The sequence below is a fragment of the Ruditapes philippinarum genome, unplaced genomic scaffold (genome assembly GCF_026571515.1).
Source record: "Ruditapes philippinarum isolate M1 unplaced genomic scaffold, ASM2657151v2 ctg31_1_1_1_1, whole genome shotgun sequence".
Classification (NCBI taxonomy): Eukaryota; Metazoa; Mollusca; class Bivalvia; order Venerida; family Veneridae; genus Ruditapes; species Ruditapes philippinarum.
This window is the reverse complement of record NW_026860696.1, coordinates 279,049-293,124: the sequence shown is the minus strand read 5'-3', so window position 1 is coordinate 293,124 and position 14,076 is coordinate 279,049. Positions and strand designations below refer to the sequence as shown.

General features: G+C 30.7%; 1 protein-coding gene across 1 annotated transcript in view; it reads left to right on the top strand.

Annotated features, from left to right (window-relative positions):
* Positions 1–14,076, top strand: part of LOC132713093 (FERM, ARHGEF and pleckstrin domain-containing protein 1-like) — a 111,015-nt gene that overhangs the window by 83,692 nt on the left and 13,247 nt on the right. Inside the window, exons 12-14 of the mRNA XM_060695563.1 lie at positions 11,344–11,584; positions 12,316–12,555; positions 13,613–13,706. Of these exons, the coding sequence (XP_060551546.1) occupies positions 11,344–11,584; positions 12,316–12,555; positions 13,613–13,706 (575 nt within the window). The remainder of the gene's footprint in view (positions 1–11,343; positions 11,585–12,315; positions 12,556–13,612; positions 13,707–14,076) is intronic.

Genomic DNA, 14,076 nt, shown 5'->3' with positions numbered 1-14,076 from the left:
CTATATTTAGACATGTGACGTAGTCATTACACACGTGCCGTAACCACTTAAAATCCGACGCGCTGAAAATAAGTTCGGAAACAAATCAGGCGCAATTTTGCTTAACTGTTAAGTACCGCGTTAGAATCGAAATAATATATCCAAAATCAGTGATTTTATCACTTGATAACATCACTGTTTGTCGTTCGGATGCGGATCATTATATCACTCGGGCTACGCCCTCGTGATATAATTCATCGCATCCGAACTCCAAACAGTGATGTTATTGAGCGATAAAATCACTGTTTGGGATATATTATTTCTTAAATATGAAAATGAAATGGTTGCTATATGAAGTTCAATTATATCTGGAGATAGGATCTTATACTACATGTTTACACATTTAGAATGTTCATGGCAGTCCAAACAAGACCATGCCACTGGTATTTAGAGTCAAACCTGAAGATCTGTACTGTTGGTATAAGCCCCGGCTTTGAAATCTCTTGTACTTCTTTTGGACTGATCTGAATTTGAAGTGACATGATTGAGATTCTAGTTTTAAAAAAAATTAATTTTGTTATTGCCATCCTTCAACTCAAACAATTCATTTATTTCTTGTTCCTTGGCAATCCCACCACCTCCAACTCTCCCACTTACTACCATTGTGATCCGGCTATCAATGGCAGGAGTTAAACTTCAGTTGTTGCTTAATACTTTCTATACTTTCAATGAGCATTACAAACTAACAAATGGGTGTGATTGAAAATTAAAAATCACAAAACTAGCGTTAAGTCTGTGTGATTGAAAATTAAAAAACACAAAACTAGCGTTAAGTCTGTGTGATTGAAAATTAAAAATCACAAAACTAGCGTTAAGTCTGTCTGATTGAAAATTAAAAATCACAAAACTAGCGTTAAGTCTGTCTGATTGAAAATTAAAAATCACGAAACTAGCGTTTAGTCGGTGTGATTGAAAATTAAAATAAAAAATACGAATCTAGTGACAAAACTTTTGGAGTCTACCCCTTATTTTGATTATTGCATTAAAGGTTTTGGTAATAACTCGACAGAATGATTTATTAAATATAATGTCATGCTCAATTTAGAATAAATTTATCATATTGAAACATTGTACATCTACCTTGAATTAGAACTAATATTCTTGATAATCAAAACTTTTCTGATTATGTAGGAGGCACTATAGTAAGAGCTGAGGCAAAGTGAAGACTTGTAGATAATTACATTTTGTAGTTCACTACAGCACAATTTAAATGCTCAAGGTGAACTATTGTTATTACAAAATTGTGCAGGAATGATCTTTATCTTCTGGTGAGCGATTAAGTGCCATCATGGCCCTCTTGTTTAGTTAAAAGTTATGGACACATGTCATTTTCAGTAAATGAATAATGCTCGGATAGTTTATTAAATTGGAAGTTGACAATTTCATCAATGACAGCTCAATGGATTCATTTTATAGTATACTGTTATACACAGAAAATGCTCAAAAGGGGTTAAAACAGTCTTCCATAGTCAATCACTTTTAAGACCAAAAATCAAAATATAATATTTAATTATTTACCCAGTTAAATGACAAACTGGTGCCAAAAAAAACTTGCTCACTTATATTTACATTAGATTTTCATTGCAGAAATGAATAAATTTGTTGTTTACAATTCATAATAATTCAGTTGGATCTTCATGTCATAGATCATTTTGTTATAAACTGTACCTCACATAATTGCTGTAGAAGAAAGTTTTGTTTCGTGCAAGGAATAAGTTAGTCTTGATTCAGAATTTGAAGGAAGAAAAATTGTGTAAATTAAGGAGAGATCCCTTGAGTCTAGACAGAGCATTGACAACAAGAAAGTCTAATAGATTATAATTGCACATCTAGTCTGTTCACAAGAGATAATGTTTAGTGTGACATATCTACTGACCCTAGCAACAATTTAAAGTGTTTCAATTCTTTAGCAATTGCTCGATTAACCCTTCTAAAGCTAATGAAAATAATGATATGCATATACCTGCGGTGTAAAACCATGTGGCTATCCTTATCATTTGTGATAATTTTCATTTAAAGTTGTTAAATATTCAAATGTACTTTAAGTCATGAAGGTATATGATACTAAGGTTTTGATGCCAATTGAATTGGAATTGGATGTTTCTTCTCAGTGGGACATGTTTTTTTTTAAGAGTATAAAATGTTTTTAATGGATGATAATACAATGTTTTGATTATAATATTGAAATATTTTTACTGTCCTTGCTTTTGCATATTTAACTGGTGTTGTCCCTGCATAGAAATTTTAACATGATGGACAAGATCAATTTTTATACTTAACCCTTTTTACTTCATAGGCAATGATTGACCAGATAGGCTTATCATACCATTACATTTGAGGGCTATGAGAGTCCTCGGCAATATAGCAAATACTTGCCATCAGGATAGTACCAGGCCAATCAGCAAACTTGACAAGTCTGACCAGTCACTATATACTAGCTGTTGGTAGCTTAGTATTGATATTTCATATCGAAATCTCTGAAACTATTAGACAGAATGTTCCGAGTTCAAAACAATACAGGTCCATTACTAAATTTCAGCAAAGTCTTAATAAAGAGTTCTGTATAAATAAATACAAGACTTATAATAATAAAACATATGGTGCCATATTTCCATCTTTAACTTTGAGATACTTTGATCTGTGGGAAGTTTTCCTCTCATTGTCATGATACATTTTGATGCTGAGGCGGAATTTTATCAAATGTCGTCAAAACTAAACTTTGAGAAATATATACAATATAATAATTTTGTTGAAAAGGACTTTTAAATGAAAATAAAAGTATTCAGCAAAGAACTACATGTTAATGGAAAGTTTAAAAGAGAGAAGTGCATTAAGGGGATGTGATTTTCGTCAGATTGTACCTGTCATAGAACATATAAGAATTAAAAATGATGTTGGCCAATAGTAAACCATATGGTTATTTTAAATTGTTTTTTAAAAACTGGTTATTTTAATTTTCTTTTTTAACTGATTGTAACAATAATAGAATACAAACTACTTTTCTAAAAAAATCTAATTTTAACAATTCTACGTTTTCAGTTTTGTCATGTGAACAATTATTCTACATCATAATACATTTTATCATTGTAGCATAAGTTTTGATTGTAATTTTACTTAACATACTGTGTCACATCATTCTTTGATGCAGGAACTTAGTGTTTGCTTCATATTTGAGAATAAGAGAGAGAGCAAAAAAGAGAAGAAAAAAAAAATGTTCATTTTGCTCAAAATTTTTCTAACCACTGCTGGCAATTCTTGTTTTCAGATTTTGACAATGTCTGTAAGATCAAACCAAATTCAGCGTGACTTCTCTACAGCTTTATTTAATAATCTGACATTTTATGCTGCTTTTATAATTGTTAAACTTTTGCAAAGGGAGCTAACCCGCAATATTTTGAGTGTTATTTTACTGCCAATTTTTACCCCATCGTCAAAACTAAGTGACGTTAAACAAGAGTGATCAAATTATGTTTGAAGTTGTAGAAATGAATTTGATTTTTAGCTTGGCTATTTGAAGAATAGTGAAGCTATTCTATAAAGCTTTATATAATAATAAAATGCTTTGGTTATAGTATCATGTGCAACTTTTTATAAAGCATCATATCTCATCAACCAATAAAACTATTAGCTTGTAATTAACTAAAAACAGGTCTTTTAGACACTTGTAAGGGTCATAACTGTATCATCCATTTTGACAGAATTATGGCCCTTCGTGAACATTATTATAATTTATGGTTAAATTATTACATGCATCTTCATTCTTCATACCTACAGTGAAGGTATTCATTTAAAACTCAATTAATACATGTTTTTAGGATCATAATTGGAGATTACTTTCAAAGACCCATAACTCTGGCATAGATTTTGAATGATACAATTTGCACTGTGTAAACTCTAAAAATATAAATCTTGTATGTTGTTATTAAGGTTGTTAAAACACATGAAATTTTAAATATGTATATAATTATTCTTCTAAAACAATATCCAAACATCCAAGAATAGGTTAAATATGTACTGCAAATGTTTATACGCATTATAAGTAACCTTAGAAATATAATTATACATTCATTTCTTATTAACAAATTTGGCTTAGACTTTATCGAAAATAAATTTCTTACTAATAACCTCCCTTTATTAACATGAAATGTAATTTCAGTAATATCTTTACAAACAATTTTCTTTTTGGAACTTACAATATTGATAAATCTGCATAAGACTTAGATAGTATTACACTAAGATAAAGATATTTTTTTTCTTGTATGCTTTTCAAGATTTAAAGCTTGCCAGTATAGATCTCATTACAAAAACAGCTATGATGCTTGTTTGTTGTATTCATGGTTTAGCTTTGTGGTATATAAATAATTCAAATGTAGCTTGGGATAAAATGAAAAAAATAGATGGCACTCGGTACTTGTGTCTGTGAATGGTGTATCAATTTGTATAATATATACTTGAGATGTGTGTGTGTTTTCTCTTCTGTCTGCTAGATAATATATATTTTGTGGTGAAAATTGTCTGTTGAAATTGTGCTAGAATGATGAACGAGTCAAGGCGACAGATTTACGGATACTGTTACACATTCCATAGACTTTATGTTTTTTTCTCTCTCATCAAATCTAGAAAATGAAGAGTATATGTCAATGTGTTGTTTTTTTTCTAATTATCATTACAAGAAAGTAGGAAATATGAATTCTCTTGGTCTGTGTTGTTTACAAAATTTCTTGGAGAATCTCAATAGCTGTATGTTATAATTTATGTAACTTATAAAGTGCTGCAGGATATGGCTTTTTCTGCTTTTAGAAACATTTTCAATGTCAAGTGATATTAAGAGGAATTGACATTTCAAAGACGTGTCTATTTTTATCTTGATGATATCTTATGAGACATAGAAGAGAAGTCAAGTACATCAATAATTCTTGCTTTTAACAAGTTACTTCAGTTAAGTTTTTTTATATGATGAATTTTACTTTTTGTCAAGATTTTATTGGTGTGATATTTTTGAGCACAATAATTTTGCTCTTTAAATTCTAGAAGAGATAATTTGCCTATAACCCACAAGGACAGAGCAAGGTCAGACTGTAAATTCTTGCAGTGATAATAATGGATAAATATGATTTTATAAATCTAACACACATTAACAATTCTATAATTCCAAGTTTGCTACTAGTCAGTACATATTATGAGATTTTCCCCTAAAAATGATGAATGGTTTTACCCAGATGGGAAAGATGGACAAGTCCATTTAAGATATTTTGGGTAGTATAGGTTATACTAGGCTTAGTACAATTGTCTAAACTGCTCTCAAGTTATGATGCTTAAATTGTTCAAAACAAAAATCCAAAAAGGAAAGAAAAAAAGGGGCAAAACATGGAAATCCAGATAATAAGACGTATAAATAAATGTAGATTCAATTTTTACTTCAAAATGAAATTCAGCATGCAAATGACATGAATTCTTTTTCACGCTTTTTGTAGCTGCTTGATTTTATGTAACATAGGCAACTTGATTTACAAAATATAAATGGTGAATAATGACATGGAAATAGGGTTTGGGAGAGAGATTTTTTCCGCTGGTTTGATGTTCTGATTCTGACATAATCTTCATCACAAATATGTCAGAGAAAGCTTAGGAGAAAAAATATTACAGTAAACATTGATTTTCCAGCATTGTAGATTTTCACCCAATTATCTATTCTAGATAGTGCTTTCAACCCATTATTTTTGCATAGTTAGTAAATTGCTTACTGATTCAATACAGTGATATTTAATTATAAAGGGACAATTGGATTGGTGTCATTAAATTAAAGCTATAAAATGAGGATAATGTAACAGTTATAGCACCAGCATCATTTAACTTTAATTCCAGGGTTAATTGTGGGTATAATTTACCTAATGGCATCGTATGTATGAGACTATTTCTTAAGCCAATTAGCCAGCTGGCAAGTTCTTGCATTGTGCCGTTCTAATTATATTTACAATTTGAAGAAGGCCTCTTCACAGTCTTCACAACTGGAAGAAAGATTCAGTTGCCACTAGCAGGCTAAGAGTTAAGGAAATTGTGGTGAGCAGTTTAACCAAATTCTGTACTGTTGGCTGTGCAGTTTCAGCATTTTATAATTAAAATTAACAATGGACTGGTCAGTTTTTACAGTGATATCCCATCAATTATTTATTGGTAAAATCATGAATTTATCGGTCAAAACATATTGATTAAGTAATGAAAACCACAATGATATTGTCACATCGATTCTGCAATTAAAGCTAGAAGCTAAAGTATTGAAACATTCTATCCTGGAATCAACCAGTACTAAGCAATGATTGTAAAATTTTCTTGCTCAAGGAAACAACGGCTCGCCCCTGACTGGGTTTGAACCATGCGGACATCAATCCTTAGAAAACTAGTCTGACACATTAAAACTTGCAGTTATGGCAGCCACCAGTAAAGAGCCTGGTCAGACTGCTGGTCTGGCTATAGTAAATTATATACTGATGGCAACCCTTTGGTCCCAGCAGGCTAGGGGGTGGGGTTTATGGGTCAGCTTCTGTGTTTGGCTAGTCAGCAGGTATAGATTCTTGCCATTGTAGTCTTATATTCAGTCAGATAATCAGAAGTCTTTTTTTCTATGTTTCTTTTTCCTTGGTTTTAAAAATGTATAATAATATTGTTTTATCTATTCTTACAATTTGATGTAAATTTTTATGTAAGGGAATGGGCTAACGCGATAGTTTATTTTTTAAAATTATTTTTATTATTTTTATCATTATGCATTACGGCTTATTTTGGCATTAAGATTGGTTATGGTAAAATTAAATGATGCTTTGTATGATTTAATCAGAGAAAGGGAAAACAATATTTAAAAATATATTGGTTAAGTGAATAAATATAACATTTTGCTTGAAAATATGTAATTAATTTATTTAAATATATACAGCAAATAATTAAAGAGAATAGTAAAATATACAATGTAAGAATTCCATAGAAATTACAATTGAAAGAAAGTGCTAATATTACAAATTTGAGAATGTGCTAGAATTACACATCTGGAAAATCCAGAAGTTACACATGTATGTAAGAAATGCTAAAATTAAACAAGAATTACACAAAATATTGAATAACATGTGTCAGAAAATGTTGAATTCACATGTAAGAAAATGTTGAAATTACAACAGTCCTGTTAGAAAGCATTATAAAGCTTCTCAATATGAAGGATTATGCTAAAATTGCAAATGTATGAACTGATATAACAAAAGTAACATGTGTAAGGGAAATTCATCAAGTGCATTGACTAGTACAATGTAAAAAGTTCTACGATAAAGGAAGAAAAAATACTACATGTGTAATAAAAGATGCAAGGATTATAAAATGGTGTGATTACATGTACATAATTATTGTGTAACATGATGCAAAACCTACACATGTATTATAAAAGCCAGAGGACAATTTTTAATGTGTAAAATACATAAACTGAAGTGACAAATTGCCATGACGGTTTGTTTTTTGCCATGGTAGTTTTCAAAGAAAATGGAATAAAATATCAAAACTTGGCAACAAACATGTTGAAATTTTGTATTAACTAACATCAACTTTTGTTTCATGTGCCATTTTATAACATTAATATTTATAAAAGTTTCTATAGAATATTTTATGTACATATGTAATAATTATGTGTGTCATAACCTTTGAACTATTTACATTTGATAGACAGAATTTGTTGTGTTTTTTAAGAAGATGGAATTAAATTAGATGCTGATAAAACTGTGTTCTTATTTTATATGTTACTAATGTTTCTTTTCAGATGAATCCCCTGAAATGTTATAATTTTAAAATGAATACTTTATATATAAAGTCCTGATGAATTCTGCATAATATTTAAGGACCAATCAAATTAAAGCATTTTATTTCACTGTCTTATTATATTGCTGAGTAAATTTCGTTGTATTGAAAGCCTGAAAAGCCGTACTGTGTGTAGGAATCTTTTTTTTTCTTTAATCTATGTGAACAATAATAATGAAATATTAAAAAGAAAAGGCTCAGATGCAATTAATCTCAGAGAAAAAAACTAGATATTTTGTATCCTTTTATATGCCTGCAATTATATTGACTCTTTATGTGACCTGAAGGGAGTAAAGCAGCCCTTTATACATTTGTACATACATGTACTCGTAACTGCACAGTTGGACCAAACTCTATACTGTCAACCTAATTTTTCTACCCATATTTAACATTGGAATCATCAGAAATGTGTTCCAAATTCAAAACAGGACATGTCTTTTTTTACAAATTTAGCAGGCCAAACTTTACAAAATAGGGGGTAAACGTACAGGTTTTGATTCTGAATAAATAGCAACAGAATGATGGTTTCATCTTTTACATCAAAAAGGTGGGAAAAATGGAAGAAATTTATTAACAGACATCTGCGCTATTATATGTTTATTGATTTTAACCAAAATATATTTTAATGACACATCTGAGGTTCTGTTATTGAATTGAGGTTGACAATTTTTCTCTTAGAATAATTATACCTAGAAAAAAAATGCCAAACACAACAGTGCAGGGAAATAATGTTGTAATAATAAGGCCAATATTTATTAGATTTGCACTGTACCAAGATGGCCCTAGGAGAATTATTGTCTAATATATATATAAGTAAATAGAGTTAATACTGTACTGATAATTCAATTAGAATCATTACTTTTCTTCGTTATTTTCCCAGAAAAAAAATTAATTTGCTAGAAAAATATCACGGTATTTGATGGATTCTGATGTGCTGTTATTAAGATATTCCACCAAAAAAATAAGCTATATATATATAGGCTTAACAGACTTTTTTTAGCAATTAACCTTAGCTTGCTGGATTTGAAAAGTGATTAGCCTTAGCTACATGTATGTTACCACTGTGCTGTCTGACCAGGTTCTATACTGTTCATAACTTAATTTTTTTCATTTTGTCATTGAAATCCTTTAAAAATTTTAATGAACTATTTGAAATTCAAAGCTTGGCAAAACCACAACACAAATTCAGCAGGTTAAGGATTCAATAAGCATTGAGATGACAAAGATTTTTTACTGCTCACGGTCATATAGGTGTTTATTTCATTTCTATAAGACATGCAAAGTTAGGAAAAAATATGTCAAATCTTTAAAATTGGATTTTAATTGGTCAATGGATGTTTTTCCTTAAAATAGTGACATGCAAAATACATCACATAATGTGTGAACATGAAGAAATAGGCTTAGATATTAATTATATTTCAATGAAAAATTAAAGTATCACTGAATGAAACTTGTTTATTTTGTGCATAGCTGTTAGAAATGAGTTTCAGCTGGCTAAATTGTATGATTTGGAAAATAAAGGTGAGCATTAAAATAGACGGGGAAAAGTTTTGCATGGTTACTCTGTATTAAAATACAGCATATCATTTTAAAACAAATGAACATTTAAGGATTAGATCATAAATGGTGGATTGGATAGTAATTTTTATGACAGCAATGTCATTCAAAATGACAGAATGATATTGAAGTGCTTTTTATTAAATATCCGATGGGGTTTTTTTTAACATTGAGCTTGATTTAGGAATACTGTTAAAATTTCACAAGGACATTGTTTTTGTTATTTTTTTTGTTTATATGTAAATAAATAAAGGATAAACCTTGTCTTTAAAGGCCAGATCAGTTACCCATCTGTTTCCTATTACATACCTTTCAAACTGAGTTATTTGAGATTTTATATTTATTTTTGACTATATATTTTTAAATACCATTATACCATAATTATACTGCTGTATTTTGATACAAGTTTAGACATATGTTTCTTTTTATAAATATATATTTGACACAGTCTATAGTGATTTTATGTTGTAAATTTTTCTATATATATTATATTTATATTTTTTGAACAATTTAGATTTCATTGTACACACATTGTTGTGAATTGCTCTCAGACATGCATGAGTTTCACCCACTTTTTTATTGTGACCAACAATTTACCAACAACACCTGTGATTGGCTTCTTCAACCAATGTTTCTGATTGGATGTATTTATATCATATGATTTATGTGACAGTTCGTTTCATTGGTCCTTTTTTTGTCTGCTAGACATATAGACCATTTTGATTGGCTGACGAGAATTTGTGCTTTAATTATTGTATATGTTTTACCAATTATTGGTGTAGATGTCTGATGAAATGTAGTACAAATTGTAAAATATATGTTTGACCTAGCTTCTATCTGGTCTGTAGAAAATTGTGCAATTTTTGTTGTTATTTTCTTTTTTGCTTTCTCAATTTCCAATTCCTTTAAGTCCATTTTCTGTCAGCAGCCATCGTTTTTTCTCCATGCTCAAGGATGGTTGCAAGATATGATTTTTAATGAGAATTGATTCTTTTTTTTTTTTAATTTTGATGTTTCAAGCTTTTTTTAATGAAATTGGTACATGGATTTATTTCCTTTACTTTGTGATCCACCTGTATAAAAAGAAATCAATAAGGGTAGTCAGACGGAAATGATACTCCATGTGGATGATTGACTGGTTAATTTTTGTATTTAAATTTCATTGAAATCCCTTCAGTTAACAATGGACTTTTCCAAATGAAATGCACTGGACAAGTTCATTATACAAATTACAGGGGTTTAATGGCAAAATCTGTATTGTGATGTCCTTGAACTTATCCATCCTCTTTAATTCAGTTATTATACATAATAGAAATAAAATATTTTTCATTGAAATAGCTTTATACATGTATATGAATTTTTTTGCATTGTATCTTTTGTTGTATCTTTTCGTGATATGCTGAGAAAAAGTCTTATCCAGTCCATTATCTACAAATCTTTCCAAATTGTGTCCCCTTTGCCCCACCCAGTTTGTTGGCTTATAAAAAGTATTGTTTGATTTTACCTTTGGGGGTCAGTGGCATTAAAATGTTAAAATTGTTTGTGTTTTTATTTGTAGAAAAAAATCTTGCATTGTATTTATTCTGTGAAAATTTTTAGTGGTGATAATCTAGTAAATAACATATAGATAGTTTAGTTGTTTATCTTATTTAATCTTTAGATAAACAATTTTGTGCATTTAAGTGTGATTTAGTCTGATTAGTTATTAACAGATCTGTTTCATTTTAGATATGTTAAGGTAAAACTTTTGTGGGTTTTTTTAATGATAATTTAATAACAATAAAAAAAACATTTGATTTAAAAATTAACAGTAATAATTATTTTGTTCTCAATTTTCTTTTTGCATATAATAAATTTCTTGTAAATTTTACAAATTCAACAAACATTAAAATATTTATATCTGAATTTTTGCAGTGCCAAAACCTGTCAACCATAAGCTGGGTTTACCTCATTTGTTGGAGCGTGGGGACCGGGAAGTATCGGCACCCGTTCTCCGACATCTTGTCAATGACGGACCGGAAACCAATGATATGGAGCATGAGCTACCGAGATCCGATGAAATAGAAAACATTCCAGAAACAGTAGATGAAGAGGAAGAGGATATCTGCTTCACAGCACACCACCATCAACATCATACCCCACATCATAACATAGGGTAAGTTCCACATCATCATATATATTATTCCCACTGATTATACTTATGGTTTGGTTAAGTCAGTATCACCTTTTACTGCATGCCATCACAAATTTCAAACCTGGATGAGCCAACATCATAACGATTGGTAGTTAATTTCTCATTAACTCCATGCCATCTAAATATCATAATTATCCACATCATAACAATTGGTAGTTAATTTCTCATTAACTCCATGCCATCTAAATATCATATCCACATCATAACGATTGTTAGTTTATTTCTCATTAACTCCATGCCATCTAAATATCATATCCACATCATAACGATTGGTAGTTAATTTCTCATTAACTCCATGCCATCTAAATATCACCAGATGTAGGTTAAGTCAGTAGTCAATATCTCATTTATAGAAATATGATATGTGCACAATATCTGTTCCTTTTTTTGGGTCAGATGAGGTGAGTTAAGTAACCTCATTTGGTCAGCTTTTGAATATTTCTGTGATAAACTTGCTGGCTGAAATACCTTATTGTCAGCAACAAATGATATATTTGTAACCTTGTATTGCCTGTATTAACAAATTTTGTCACTGGAGGTAACAGTAAAAAATAAAGTTAAACAATTGGACACCATCTTCAGTAACTTTTTTTGAGAAACCAATGTACTATTTAATCTGGAGAGTAAATTGCAGGACCATTATTGTCCTCTAGTTGTTATCAAGCTTGTACATTCATTATGTACATGTACAGGTTAATGAACGGACATTCTCACTCGGAGACTACCCCTGTTATAACAACAGATGTTGATGCTGTAGAAGATGATTACAATCCCCAGACAACATCAACACAAGCCGAGATTGTAGAGGTGCAAGATTCTACTATAGAGCTGTCTGGAGATTACTACCCACCACCACCACCCCCTCTGCCCATCTCACACGATCTGTCCCTGTCACCAGGGTCAGGTCAGTCTACACCAAGGAAAGATATGAGGTATGTTCTTTATGGAGTGTAAATGTCGTAAGGTGTTAATGTCACAAGGGGTAAATGTCACAAGGGGTAAATGTCACAAGGGGTAAATGCCTTGTTGTATAAATGTCTAGGTATAAATGACTAGATTAACTTATCATGAGGTATAAATGTCATGAGGTGTAAATATCATGAGGTGTAAATATTATGTGCTACTAAACTGCATGAACTGCCATGTTCATGCAGTACCTTCCTGGTTAAACAAAAAAGAAAGACACAAAAAGTTAAAATGACACAATCATGATGGTTTAATTGGTAACAGTTTGTTTTCTATCATTTATAGCCACTGTTTTTTCTGATGATAAATGTAAGCTAGCCTTTTAGTTTTATAGAACTAAATTTGTGTGATTTTCAACTTTAAGGAAAATTATTATTGCAGCTCTTAATTTAACTTGGACTTTATATATTGTTTATTTGCCATTAATTAAAATATAATAGTAGTTTTACCTTTAATGAATCTTTAATGCGCGATTGTTAATTGTAATTGAAAGACTGGTGGCATAGTCTCATCATTACCACTGCAATATAAGGTAGTGTACTGAGAGTTAATTGTAATTTATACCTTACCCCTATTGGAACAGAAAATGATTAGCCTTTGCCAGCAGTATAGTGCAAAGTCACCCTGTACATCCTGGCAGTCTGACCTGACTCTATACCATTGGCTGACTAATTTTTTGTCTCGATTCCCGAAAAATTGATAATGGACAGTTCTATAAATGGAAGCTGGACAAATACATTTAAACAAATTCAGCACTGGAAACCACTTGCCTCTCACTGCTGTTGGTTCAAGTCCCAGGAGAACTTCTGTTGAGGAAACTATTCAGCTAGCTTACTGAAAGTCTGTGCATGGTTCTACCCAGGTGCCTGTTTGTGTTTGAAATAGTGCATTTTAGGGGAAAAGCTGGGAATTTGCCATATGATCTATACTGAGTTGGTGAGATGTGAAACCCAAAGCATCCAAAAAGAAATTCATTACGCTAAAGTATATTTATATTAATAAGTATCTTGTATAAATGTACAGGTCATCAGCTAGTGGATTAAACAGCAACATTAGTACATTATCTGAGACTAGAACAGAGGGTTCTGAAGATGGGGACAGGAGAAAAAGTACCAAGGTTTGTATATACAGTACTTGTCTGTAGATACCACTTGAAGAAAATTGTGAATAAAAATGTTTTTCAAGGTCAAATAAGAAATTTTAGTTGTATTTACTACAAAGAAATTATGTTTTGAAGGAGTTAGGGAGCACTCTTTACTTAGTGTAATATTCTTCCTCTGATGTGCTTGACTTTAGAAAGAAGAAAAAGTGAAGCTGGCTCTTGTTTTTGTATTTTCTGATCGCAAGATCAGTAAAATACATAGCTAACATCCACGGTCTAACACAAAATTTCCTAACAGTTCTAACAACGCAAAGTAGTTCTCACTCAGAACTGCTTAAAAACCAGCAATTTAAAAGAAACAATAATTTTTAATGTAGGCAGTTAA